General features: G+C 51.8%; 1 protein-coding gene across 5 annotated transcripts; it reads right to left on the bottom strand.

Annotated features, from left to right (window-relative positions):
- Window positions 1-10: 10 nt before the first annotated feature.
- Window positions 11-8,055, bottom strand: DDX39A (DExD-box helicase 39A). Of its 5 annotated transcripts, none has more exons than XM_082456721.1 (11): window positions 7,904-8,055; window positions 4,029-4,240; window positions 3,768-3,895; window positions 2,822-2,914; window positions 2,274-2,457; window positions 1,449-1,567; window positions 989-1,120; window positions 791-900; window positions 543-687; window positions 258-405; window positions 11-162 (listed from the first exon to the last, which is right to left on the bottom strand). In XM_082456721.1, the coding sequence occupies exons 2-11, from the start codon at window positions 4,234-4,236 to the stop codon at window positions 146-148; spliced, it is 1,284 nt and encodes a 427-aa protein (XP_082312847.1). In that variant the 5' UTR covers window positions 4,237-4,240; window positions 7,904-8,055; the 3' UTR covers window positions 11-145. The 5 variants fall into 5 exon arrangements, with proteins under 5 accessions (XP_082312847.1, XP_082312849.1, XP_082312848.1 ...); XM_082456723.1 differs by lacking the exon at window positions 7,904-8,055 and adding an exon at window positions 7,801-7,824; XM_082456722.1 differs by lacking the exon at window positions 7,904-8,055 and adding an exon at window positions 7,450-7,743.
- Window positions 8,056-13,644: the final 5,589 nt, after the last annotated feature.

Below are 13,644 nucleotides of genomic sequence, written 5' to 3'. Positions count from 1 at the left end.
GGAGCCAGGCTTCCATAATAAAAATTTACTCTTACACAAATCTACAGCTTTTAAACAGTAAAAAGAAAGGCCCACTGTCACCTAGGAAGAGAACTTGAAGCAACACGTGGGAAGCAGGGAGGCTCCGGGACATCCGGGCACGTGGTTACCGGCTCTGCTCAACTGTAAGACACATACAGGGAAGGCCAGTGAGGAGGGGGCGGGGGGAAGAAAGGGCCCCACCACCGTGGCCCCCCAGCCCTGTCTGAGCCACTTACTGTATGTGGAGATGTCTATTTCTTCTGGAAGCTCTGCCACATTCACTTCAAACCGGTCCTGGACATCATTGAGAATTTTGGCATCATTCTCATCAGACACGAATGTAATGGCCAGGCCTTTGGTACCAAAGCGACCCGCACGGGCCACCTGCAGGGAGACAGGAGCAGGGGTCAGGCCACAGGACACAAGCTGGGGATCTGAGAACAAGCAGGGAGAGGTCCTCATCCAACACCAATCCTGGGAAGGGGGCACCAGGGAGGGGACACCTCTGGGGGGCCACTCACGCGGTGGAGGTAGGTGTCTGAGTCCTCGGGCATGTCATAATTGAAGACAATGTTGACACGCTCAATGTCCATTCCTCGGCCAAACAGATTGGTGGCCACCAGGATCCGCCGCTGGAAGTCCTTAAACTGCTGATAACGTGACAGGCTGGGCGCAGGAGGAACAAGGGGCGGCCATCAGAGACAGGGATCCTGGGCGGTGTTCCCCTCCAAGGGGCCTGCCTGGGGCTTTGAGGGCGGCGTGCACTCACCGCTCCTCCTGGGCCATGCCCCTGTGGATGGCAATGGCTGGGAAGTTCTGCTCCACAAGGAGCTGGGCCAAGGCCATGCAGCGCTGCACCGACTTCACAAATATCACCACCTGTGAGGGAGGGAGCGGCAGTCAAGGCCAGAATCCCTCCCAAAGGCTTAGAGCCCCAGGACAGGCCACAGGAGTGCGGAAGCATCACCTGGTTAAACTCCAGCACATCCAGGAGGTCAAAGAGCTTGCGGTTCTTCTCACTGTCCTTAAGTTTGACGTAGTACTGCTGCAGCCCATGCAGCGTGAGCTTGGTCTCGTCGTCCACAAACACCTCCATGGGCTGCGCCGGAAGGAGAGGAGGAAGGGGCAGGCAGGGCTTACTTCTGGGCATCCTGCCTGCCGAGAACCTTCCAGGAGCGACTCCTTTGCTGTAATGCTTCCAGAGAGCCTGCTGTACCCCAGTAAATACTTCTCTCTCAGCAGCTGCATCTAGGGTCTGGTCTGGCTCTAGTGTAGACCAAGCTCTCAGCTCCCAGTGTGACAAGCGAGGAAGAGAGCTCTGCTGGCCTCCCAGCATTCGTGTGCCATGAGGGCAGTGTGGGAGTGGGGGAGCAGCAAGGACTCTAGGAGGCCAAAACTACTGCACCGAGGTCTTGGCCTCTACTCACGTCTTGCATGAACTTCCTACAGACGGGCCGGATCTCCTTGCTCAGGGTGGCGCTGAACATCATGCACTGCTTCTCGTGGGGTGTCAGGCGGAAGATCTCCTGCACGTCCCGCCGCATGTCTGGGTGGGGAGGGCAAGAAACAGGTGGACGTGAGCGCCTGCCAGACCACGACCCCCACCCGAGACCAGATCCAGCCCCTCCCAACCTGTGCCAGGGAGCCGTTGGCACCATGACGAGGGCGGTGTGAGCGAGGACTGGCTGGAGGGGAGAGTCCCAGGTGCCTGAAGGCCCGGACTCGGGGTGAGCACAGGCGCGGGAGGAGCGGCAATCCACTTACACGCTGCCAGAGCGGAGCAGCCGTGCCAGCGCGCCTCGAGCCACGCTTCAGGGAGGGGAGCCTGAGGCAGAGACAGCCGCTGGGGTGAGAGCTGCAGCCGCCTCCCAGGACACAAGCCCCATCTCCCACCGGCCCTGTCAGGGCTCACTGAGGGCAGGCAGGGGCCTAGAACTAACCCAGCAGGCAGCGAGGCCACGGTACTCTGAGGGCTAACGGGGACGTGTGCCTGGATACGGCTCACGTGGGGTGCCATGGTCCCACTCAAGCTTAAGCTCAGAAGAAGCAGGTCACTCTGCCAACACCAGAACTCTCCCTAAAATTGCTTACAGGACACCTGAGTGCTGGCCACCCACGGGACCCCACTTCGGGGAAACCTCCGGCCTGCCCTGTCAGGGCCCGCCTAGCTCTGACGTCTGGGGGGCTGCGAGGGCGAGGAGGGTGCGGCTGCGTGGGCCTCCACAGCCCCCAGGCCCAGCGAGGACACTCACCCAACTGCTCCAGCATCTTGTCACACTCGTCCAACACGAAGTGCTTCACGTTCTTCAGGTTGAGGCTCCTGTTCCGCACAAGTGCCAGGATCCGGCCCGGCGTCCCCACCACGACGTGGGGACAGTTCTTCTTCAACACCTCCTCATCCTTCTTGATGGAGAGGCCCCCGAAGAACACAGACACCTGTGCAGGCGGAAAGGTGCTTTAAACCATCTGGCGGCCGAAAGCTCACACCCCACCCTGTGCCTACGGTCGCTCAGCTAACGGCCCCGCCAGCGGCCCGCCAGCACCCCAGGCCTGGTGCCTGGAGCCAGTGGAGGCCTGAGAGTCTGGCCCCAGCTTCACCGAAAAGCAGCCCCAGGGCTGGGACCGGCACAGGCCTCTGGGGGCCATGCATAATTCATCAAGCTTTTAAGGAGCATAAACCACCACAAACCTCAAAGGCAGCCGCTGCAGCCAAGCTTGGTTAATGCTGGCTGGGCTAGAGCTGAGGCCAGCAAGGCTGCAGAGGACCACATGGCACCCAACCTGGCCTGAGGGGGCTCACCTTGACGCTGGGCATGTATTTGGAGAAGCGCTCATACTCCTTGCTGATCTGGAAGGCCAGCTCTCGAGTGTGGCACATAACCAGGACCGTCACCTGTGGGGCCGGTCGGGGAGAGACACTCAAGACAGTCCCCTAAGCCCTCCCCTGGCCAGAGCCCACGCCGGTGCTCACCCCTTGGCGGCCCCCAGCCCTCGGGCCGTTGGAAGGCCCAGTCCAGATGCCTCCATCTTCTCACAGCCCGTCACCTGGTGTCACTCCCTGTGTCTTCTCACAGCTCCTCAGCTGTGTCTCCCTACGCCAGGTCCTGCACTGAGGCCTCAGTAAGGGTTAGACCCAGCCTAGCTGGCGACGCGCCCCACGCTAACAGCTTCCTGAGCCTGCCCTCGGGCTGGCCTGTGGCCACCAGGGGCAAGGCTGCCCCTGCCTCCTGGCCCACAACACCAAGCACTGAGCCCACACCGTGGCCTCGAACGAAATCCTCCTCTCCTTGACCATCCACCCTAAGGTCAGTAACAAGGGCTCACGCACCCACACACAGCCCAAGGATGCGTGCCCCAGCATGTCAAGAATGAACACCAGCATGCACCTCAATTATCCCCCAAAACAGGGGACTACAATGTTCACGACATGAGAAGTACAGCTATGGCCTATCAGCAATAACAACAGGAACAAAACCGTGTTCAGTGTAATCCCACCTTCGTAAGTGTGCACGATCTAGAAAAGCACATATGGAAATAACAGCCATCTGCTGGATGGTCAAATTGTGGGCACTTTTCAGTTTTTTCTCTTGGCTTGTAGTTTCTGGGGCGATTTTGTTACAACTAAGTACTGTGTTTAATTTTAAAAATCCAGAAAGAGGATGCGGGAACAGGGATTTTTAAAAAGAGGAGCCATGACTCCTGCTGCCTCGGGTAGCTTGGGCCTAGGAAGGAGGGTGCCCACCCACCTGTCCGTTGACGGGCTCAATCTGCTGCAGGGTGGCCAACACAAAAACCGCTGTCTTGCCCATCCCTGACTTGGCCTGGCACAGGATGTCCATGCCCAGGATGGCTTGTGGAATACACTCGTGCTGGACTGAGGGGGAGAGAGCACATGAGCTATCAGAAACCGGATGTTCCCTCTGCGCGGGCCCCTCACCGGCTGGCTGAGGGGACCACACTGAGGCGGTCAGAGGCGGGCCTCGGCGGGAAGGACCAGGGAGGCATACCCTCGGATGGATGCTCGAAGCCACAGTCCACTATGGCCCTCAGGAGCTCAGGCTTCAGCAGAAAGTCCCGGAAGCCAGAGCTGTGGATGGAAACGTAGGAACCCTTGACGTCTTTCTTAGGGGCAGCTGGAGCGCTCTCTGGAGGGGCCTGGGGCTCTTCATCTTCCTCGTAATCCAGAAGCTCGTTTTCCACATCCTGTTCCGCCATGGTGCTGAGAAACAGAGGAGGGAGGGAAGGGCTGAGGGAAGCAACTAAGGTGACCGATGCGTGCAGGTAAACCCACCCAGCATGGGAGAAGAGGGAGATGGCTGCACAGAAGCCGCAGGCTGTTGACACAGGTCCCAGAGGGGCGAGGTGCTGGCGTCAGCTCTTGCGAGCTGGCACAGAAAGCCACCCAGCCACTGAAGTCAAGACCGGACATCGTCCTCCGATCCCTCTTTAGCTCACCCCCGACACTGACTCCAACAGCAGGTCTCACCACTCCATCTGTGCAGCACCTCCCAGCTTCTGCCTGTTGTGGCCACATCTCCACCACGCCCCGCCAAGCCACCTCACCTGTCCCTGCACCCTGCCAGCCACGCCCACATGTGCACCCACACCCTCCACCTCCAAGGGCTTCCCACTGCTCTAAGCGAAACCCCAATTCCTCTCCACTCGCAACCCTCCCCACTGGCCCCTGCCCACCTCATTCCACACCACCCCTTTCAAACCACCCCCAGCCTTATTTGGCTGCTGATACTCATCGAGCCCCTACTCCAGCTCGGGCCGCCCACCCCCACCCCTGGGAACGCACTGCTGCACTGCTTCCAAGTCCCTGCACAAATGCCTCCTTCTCAGCATCAAGGTCAAGGTCTCAGCTCTAATGAATGGCCTCAGACCAGCTAGCTTCAAGGAGTCCCCTCCCCTTCACTCCCCAAGGACCCACCCAGCCTACACGGGGCAGGACCCCCCCACACCCCGCTTTCCCACTCCCGACCTGGATATGTGGCTGCCAGGATGCTGGAGAGACAGGAGTTTGTGAGGAAGCAGTGTCTGCCCAGGCCCAGCTACTCCTGCTATTTGTGGTCTGCACAGGGGAACAATTAAGTGCTCTCATGAAAAGACCTCCCATTGGGCCCAGAGCCAATAAGAATACAGCTGAGGTGGTAAATGAAATTTTAATACAAAGCACGCTCACCTCCTGGCTTCGTTTAATCCAATACATACAGAGCGCCTACTGGGTGCAGGCTGCAAGGGACCCAAACATGAGAATACTGTCTTTTGTCCTCCCTGCTGCAACCCAGCCTCCAGACTAGGGGTGGAAGTACTAAAGCAGTCCCTCTTCTTCCTGAGCTGGATGCTGAGGGTCCCGGGCCCAATTTCTGGCCCTTCTGCCACGCATTCTCTGTGACCATCAGCCCCAGGGCTTTAACCACCTCTGTGCAGCCTCCCAAACTGTGCCTCTATGGAGACACAGACTCCATACTCAGTTACCTAGCTGCCTCTTTCACCTCTCCCCCTGGAAATTGAGGCCTGTTTCCCCCGTCTCAAAAAAGGCAATTCCATTCTCTAAACCGTTCTGTCTTTTCTCTCTCTTTCCCTGTTCTATCAGCCAACGAATCCCGCCAGGTCAATCAGGCCACTTCTCACCCCTGCTACCTTGCCAGTCTCAGGCTGCCATCTTTCTTTTTAGATTAGAATAGCTTTATGGAGATATTCACATGCCATACAAGGCACCAATTAAAAGGTACAATTCAGTGGTTTCTTGTACAGTCATATATATGCGCAATCACTGCCACTATCAGCTTTAGCACACATTTCCTCAAAAAGACTACATCCTTTAGCTACCATCCTATGCCACCAACTCCCTTTGGCAACCACTAATCTATCGTCTTTTTATGAATTTGCCTATTTTGGACATTTCATATAATGGAATTATACAACACGTGATAGTTTGACTTCTTTCACTCACATGCTTTCAAGGTTCGTCTACATTGTAGCCGTGTATCAGTACATAATTCCTTTTCGTGGTTGAATAATATTCCTTTGTACTGCGATACCACAGTTATTTTATCCACTGTCAGCTGACGGACATTTGGGCACCATCGTCTCTTGCCTGGATTATGCCAATAGCCTCCTTGTTGGTCTCCCTGCTTTCCATCCCCGACTCCCCCTTCCATGCCCCTCAGCAGCTGGAGGGAGCCTATAAAAACTAAGTCAGAGAATGTCGTTCCTCTGCTCAAAACCCTCTACAGATTCACCCTGTGTTCAGAATAAAACAGTCCTCACCACGGCCTATCAAGCCCCACACAACCTGACTCCCGTTACACTCAGACCTTATCTCCCCCATCACCCTCACTCACTGGCCTTGCTGCTGCGCCTCAAACATGCCTCAGCGCCTTTGCACTTGCTGTTCCCACTTCTTTCAGACCTCTGTTTCTCCAAAAAGGCATTTCCCGTTGGCCCAACTGAAAATGAACCCCCTCCAGTCATGCCAGCCCAGCATCTAGTACAGGGCCTGACATACATGCGTAAGCACTCAACAGCAATGGCTGAATGAATGGAATTAGAATCAGGGCCTCAAAGCAGACTTTAGGGGCTAAAGTTAAGCATGTATCCTTGTCTGATTCTTGAAAGAAGCAATCTGATACCAACACTGGCAAAGACACGAAGGAGTCAGTCCCCGGGCATCAGAGAGAAGAACAGGAGCCAGCAAAGGCCAGTCCAGAAACCACCAGACCCTTTCAGGGAATGGAAAGGACTGGCTGCTTGAAATAGAGGCAGAAGACAGAGCTGGAAGAGCAGGTCAAGCCCAGGGCATTCATACTTAATTTACTAAGCAATAAAGAATCGCTGATTAAGTTTTTGAGTTGTGACTCAATCAGGATTTGCCCAAGAGCAAGTTACTCCAGAGAAGATGGAATGGGGTAAGAGACCAGCAGCAAGGAAAACCAGACACCAAATTAACTACAGTGGAGGCATTGTTAAGTAGGGAAATAGATGGTGGAACACCCTACAGGGTGGGACCACCCCCTGGGAGAACCTCGGACAGAAAAGAGCTAGAGTCATCTACTCTGGGCTTCAAATCTGGGAGTAGATAGTGTATTTAAAAAAAAAAAAAAATTAGGAATTGAAAGTCTTTTTGTTTTGATGGGGAAACAAATTTGGGGACAGGCTAAGTTTGATATACAAAATTTTCTAGACTAAGTGACTAGACAGGATCTAAAGCGCAAAACAAATTAGATCAGGAAAGGATTTGGCGGTGTTTGTTCCACCCAGAGAGGGTGGCCGAGACAGCTGAGGCCCCAAGAGCTGATGAACTTGAAAGCTGACACCAGAATAAGTAACAACTCTGACTCGCACGCGTACCCTTTCACCCTGAAGTGTCCCCAGAGAGAATTTCTACCTAAGAGTTCGTTCCTTATTGAATATCTTTATTGCCCGAAATCTCTGGAACCACGAATCCTAAACGCAAGAGTGGGGGAAGGGAGAGTCTCTCGAACTCGGAGAAGACCGTCAGGTCTACAAGCTCCGGCTTCTCCCACCGCGGCGCCACACCCCGGCGTCGCCCCCTGACGCCCTCCCCGAATCGCCGCGGGCCTCCTCGAACAGGCAGGCCTCCCACAGAACCGGGTTCAGCCCGCGGGCGGCCATGACAGGCCCTACCAGAAGCGGTCTCCGCACCCCGCGCGCCAAAGGCCGGCCCGCCCCTTGCGCGTGCGTCCCAGCGCCCAACGGCCGCCAACGCGCGCGCCGGACACCACAACCGCCCCGCCTCCCCTCGTCTCGCACCCAGTCTTCGTCCTTCCCTCAACCCCTGGCGTCTCCCATCGCCCGCTCGCCTGCAGGTCCGACGTCTCCACACCGCGGCCCCGCGCGTGAGCCCGCCGCTCACCTGATTCCTCGTTCGCCTCCGCGTGCTGTGAGGAGCGCCAACCAACTCCTGTTACCGGTCGCGCGCCCCGACACGAGCTATCGCGCTTCCTGTCTCGTGCGTCCGACTGCAGCTCGGCTCACTGGACCGCTTGCTTTTCATTCAAAAGAGGCGGAAGCGATGATTGGATTCTGCGGGAGGCGTCTGGAAGCTATTGGTGGAGAATGGAAAGAGGGCGTGCCTCATGCCTCGGATTCATTGGTCAACCTAAAAGTTGGAGCCCGAGTGGGCTGACTGAGGCGGGCGTCCGCTAGCGTGCTGTCATGTGATCGGGGTTGGGAGCTCGGTGGGTGCCGCCATATTTGGTACGGGCAACTGAAGCCTGGATATGGGCCCGGGGTGAGCGTCTCGCCCTTATGAAATATGGCCTCTACGCTGGGCTCAGAACTCAGTTTTCAAAGTGGATGTCCATCCGCGAACTCCTGGTCCTGCAGAGTGGAGGCTCTGAAAGGGTTCTGAGAAAGCTTGGGAGCTTGGAATGACTCCAGCGTGGAGAGGACATTTAGCACCAGCAGTGGGAAAGGGGCCCCTCAGGGCGTGGGAGTGAGAGAAATGGTCCTAGGCCACAATTCCCGTTTGCTGAGAGTCATTTCCTGGGTCAGACACTGTGCCGGTGACCATGCAGGTTCAGGCCAAAAAACCCAAACCAGATGTTTTCGTCATAAAACTGTTTTGTTGTTGTTAATTTTACTTTTCCTTGTATTAAATTTCCCCAACCTTTTTCTCCGCCCCCCCCCCCCCAGTACTTTACTGAGTTGAGCTAAAGTGTATAGTAAAAGGAACAGGTCCATGAGTTTTGACGATTGACACCCGAGTGACAATTACCTGGTGAAGATATGGAACATTTCCGTCACCCCAGAAAGTCCTGCTGTGTCCCTCTGAAGTCAACCACACCCCTTTCCTCCTGCCCCCACCAGGCAACCAGTATGTGGATTTCTATCACTATCGTTTTGTCTGTTCTTGAATTTCATATTAATGGAATCATGCAGTAGATTGTCTTTTGTGTCTGGCTTCTTTTGCTCAACAAAATGTTTTGAGATTTTCCACATCGCTGCACATAGCAATATTCCTTCTTTTTCATGCCTGAGTAGTATTCCACTGTGTGGCTATACCACAATATAGCCAGTATAGTTTCTCCACTCACCTATAGATGGACATTTGGTTTTTTCCCAGTGTTTGGCCATTATTAATAAAGCTTGTACAAGTATTTTTGTGAACACAAATTTACTTCTCTAGGGGAAATACCTAGGAGTGGAATGGTGGGTGGAAGATGATGTGGGTGTTCAGCTTTAGTAGATCCTGACAGTTTTCCTGAGTGGTTGTTCCACTTTACACTCTCGCTAGCACCCTGTGAAACTTCCAGTTACTCCCAGTTCTTGCCCATACCTCAGTCTTTTCTCAGCTATGTTAAGATTGGGGGATTTGGTGGGGGGGGGGGAAGGAGGGAAAGTAAGTAGGACAAACTCAATAAGCCTGCTCCAGCATTCCAGTCTCCCTAAGTCCCTGACACAATTAAATCTTCCTCCACAGTTTTCCAAAGAGGTTCAAGCATTTCATTTTCATTTAGTATAAGCTATCTCAGGGTCCATGTTCTAGACAACCTCAGAGCTAAAGTCATCAGAGGTATGTAACTTCAGCCGAAAATCCCAATGAAGAGAAACCAGTCAATCCAGAGGGAGGCTTTACATAATATAAGGTAAATATTGTATGTACAATAATAATTACATCCTAACACTTATAGAGCACTTCCTGTGTACCCAACAGGGCCAGGATGAGGGTGATGCATGCAAAATTTAAGGGGGCACCAGGGACTTCCCAGGTGGCACAGTGGTTAAGAATCCGCCTGCCAGTGCTAGGGGACACGGGTTCAAGCCCTGGTCCGGAAAGATCCCACATGCCGCAGAGCAATTAAGCCCGTGCGCCACAACTACTGATCCCACGTGCCACAACTACTGAAGCCCCCGCGCCTAGAGCCTGTGCTCCGCAACAAGAGAAGCAACCGCAATGAGAAGCCCAAGCACCGCAACGAAGAGCAGCCCCTGCTCGCCGCAACTAGAGAAAGCCTGCGTGCAGCAACAAAGACCCAACGCAGCCAAAAATAAAATAAATAAATAAATTTTTAAAAGGGGCGGGGGGCACCAAACACCAAACCAAACAAAAAAAACCAAAAACACTCAGTCATCAAGATAAATTATATCTGAACGCACTATTTTAAAATCAAAATTAATTTTAAAAATCTATCTAAAATCTATGATGAACAAAATATCAAAATTTTAAATAAACACAGGGTCAGTAATAGTGCTGCGTGAAGCCGAGCCATATTGGCACCTGAGGCAAAAGGAAACGATAAGATCTACTGATCCTATCTTTCTTTGGATTTTCTGCATTATTTTGATTTTTTAAAAACTGTGCTAGGACTTCCCTGGTAGCGCAGTGGTTAAGAATCCGCCTGCCAATGCAAGGGACATGGGTTCGAGCCCTGGTCCAGGAAGATCCCACATGCCGCGGAGCAACTTAGCCCCTGTGCCACAACTACTGAGCCTGTGCTCTAGAGCCCGTGAGCCACAACTACTGAGCCTGCGTGCCACAACTACTGAAGCCCGCGCGCCTAGAGCCTGTGCTCCGCAGCAAGAGAAGCCACCGCAATGAGAAGCCCACGCACCGCAACCAAGAGTAGCCCCTGCTCGCTGCAACTAGAGAATGCCCGTGTGCAGCAACGAAGACACAACACAGCCAAAAATAAATACATTAAAAATAAAAATTGTGCTAAAACATGTGTATCTTGAATTTGGGGGTGCCTCTTAAATTCTGTGTCTGAGGCAAGTGCTTCCCCTCCTCACCCCAGTCCCTGTCCTGGTGTTCAGCCTTGTTCTGAGAAATCTAAACATATGAACAGACTAATCACCACCTGGAGCAGATGAGGTGCGTGTATTAGCACATCCATTGTCCATATCCATTGTCGGGTGGTTAACAGGAGCTCCAGAGAGGATTAATCTCAGTCCCAAAGTCACATAGCTGGCAGGGATTCAAGCCCAGGCCATCTCTCATCATTAGACATGGCCAAAACCTCTACAGGTGGAGATAGAGGCCAAAGCCAGGTAAGTTGGAAGCCTGGAGAAAACCAGTCCCCAGGGAGAGAGGAGGTGCTCCAGGAAAGCAGGTGGGAGGTGAGCTTGGAGTAATTAGATCATCTGAGATGATGCAGGAGGAGGAGGAGACCGAAGCTAGTTGAGTCCAGTAAAGGAGCCTGGGAAAACAGGAAAAAAAAAAAAAAAAAAGCCCAGCACACCCACCATTCATGCAGCTGTGGGCGGGGCGGGGGGGGGGCGGGTTTCTATGCTTCAAAACAAACAAACAATAACAAAAAACCCCACAAACTTTAAATCCAGAAAAGATCAGAGCCTGCTAAAGTACCTCCACCACCCAAGATGAACAAATAGTAACATTTGTCACGTTGGCTTGATTCACTTCAGAGTTATTTTAAGATACAGAAAATTTGAAAACACCCACCCAAATGGCTAAAAAGGAAAAGACTCACAGTACTGAGGCTGGAGCAGAGGCTGTGGAGAAACCAGAATTCTCACTGCTAGCAGGCTTGTAAAATGAGAAAACCACTTTGGAAAACAATTTGGCAGTTTGTAGTAAGGTTAAGCAGGGTATCTCAACCCCAGCACTCTTGACATTTGGGCTGGATCCTTCTTTGTGGTGGGAGCCTTCCTGTGCATTATGGGATGTTTAACATCATCTTTGGCCTCTCAATGCCAGTAGCACCCACGCCTCAATGTCTCCAAACCAAAAATGCCTCCAGACATTGGTAATGTCCCCGCCCCTGGGGGGGGGGGGGAGGGGATCATCCCAGATCAGACCCATTGGATTGAACAGGCACCTATGTCATGACTAAGCAGTCCTCCTAGGTATAGACTTAACAATCAATGAAACACTTTTTGTCCCCAAAAAGATACGAACAGTGAACATTCTCTATGCATAATAGCTCCAAACTGGAAACAACTGAAATGTCCATCAACAAATGAATGGCTAAAGAAACTGTGCTCCATCCATACCATGGAATAACACTAGAAATAAAAAGGAATAAACTATTGATATACACAACATTATGGATGAATACCAAAAACATCGTATTCTTTGCAAACATACTAAAAATCACTGGACTGTACACTTAAAAAGGGTGAATTTTATGGTGTGTAAATTTTATTCTAATAGAAAACAAAACAAATATATTGAGTGAAAGAATCTAGACATTTTAAAAAATCATAAAATGATTCCATTAGGTATGAAGTTCGAGAACAGGCAAAATTAGTCTATGGTGATAGAATCTACACGAGAAGGTTGCCTGGGAAAGAACACAAGTAAAACTTATGCAGCAGAGGAGTGGCCTGGGTGGTGCCACAGGGGTGTGTACGTATATACAAATTCACGGAACTGAACACCAAAAGATTTGCGTACTTTACTATATGTAAGTTATACCTCGATCAAAATAAAATGAAAGACGTAACACCTTATCGTTAAAGTGGAAGTCACTTCTGTTCACTTCCCCCACTCCACTCCCCTCCCCCACTACAGAAACATCCTCAATAAAAATAACGATACTGAACAATTACTGCACGCCTATTCTGTGCTTTACAAGAATTCATTTAAGCTTCCCAGCAACCTATGAGGTAGGCACCACTATTATCATCCCCTTTTACAGATGAAGAAACTGAGGCACAGAGCAGTGAAGTAACTTGCTCAGGGTCTCACTGTTCATAGGCAGTGGTGTCAGGATTTGAACCCAGATAGCCTGGCGGGCCTCAGCCAGGATGCCAGGCATATAATACAAGCCCGCTACTCAGAACATTCCACAAACTTAATACACAGTTTCACTTCCTGTTTTTTAGTAATTGATATAAACAATATCAAACTGTATCATTTTTTTTAACTTGCTTTTTTATTCTCCCCTCCCCCCCCCCCACACACACACATGGTGTTTTTGAGTTTAGCCTTGTTGATACGTTTAGTTCTTCTGGTGTCAGATGAATCTGCTCCCATTTCTTTTCTCCGGCCTTGACTGGTGGAGACTTGGTTTGCAAAGAACTTTATATTTTGAGAGATAACCCTCACTCAGTTCCTCCCCTGCTAAGAATCCACCAGTGGTTCCCACAGTCCTCAGGGTCAAGTCTGAATTCCACTCCCACCATCTGCAACATCTGGAGCCTTTCCTCTACTCCAGGTTCATCAGCAGTAAAAAAAAAAAAAAAAATCCAGCCATGCTTTATGATACCTGGTTTGTTCATCCATCTATTCATCCAGCAGCTATTTTTTTGAGTACCTTCTGTGTGCTAGACCCTGTTCTAGGAGCCAGGGACCCAACAGTGAACAAGACAATGATCCCTGCCCTCTGGGAGTTGACATCTTCCTGGTGAAGTCAGGCAAGAAAGAAAACAGTAAAGTCAAATTTATTAAAATTTGCAAGGAGGAAAAATCAAACTATGTGAGGAATAGAGTTTGGTAGGGATGGGGTGGGCCTTGTTTTAGGTGGAGATGCAGCCAGGGAAAACTTCTCTAAGAAGGTGACATTTAAGTAAAGATGGAAATAAAATGAGAAAGAGAGAATGCCAAGATGAGAAGGAAAAGCACTGCAGGCAGTGAGAACAGCCAGAGCAAAGGCCCCGAGGTAGGAATCAGCACGTGTGAGGAGCAGTGAG

Source organism: Balaenoptera physalus (genome assembly GCF_965194825.1).
Source record: "Balaenoptera physalus genome assembly, chromosome: 3".
Classification (NCBI taxonomy): domain Eukaryota; kingdom Metazoa; phylum Chordata; class Mammalia; order Artiodactyla; family Balaenopteridae; genus Balaenoptera; species Balaenoptera physalus.
The sequence above is the reverse complement of the archived record's forward strand: the minus strand, read 5'-3'. Positions and strand labels throughout refer to the sequence as shown.

Excerpts from the sequence above, each read along its gene's own strand:
- DDX39A (XM_082456721.1), bottom strand. The coding sequence starts at position 4,236 with ATGGCGGAACAGGATGTGGAAAACGAGCTTCTGGATTACGAGGAAGAT. Across the intron at positions 2,458-2,821 it reads AATACATGCCCAGCGTCAAG|GTGTCTGTGTTCTTCGGGGG; the intron begins GTGAGCCCCCTC and ends CCGCCTGCACAG. Across the intron at positions 901-988 it reads ATGTGCTGGAGTTTAACCAG|GTGGTGATATTTGTGAAGTC; the intron begins GTGATGCTTCCG and ends CCTCCCTCACAG.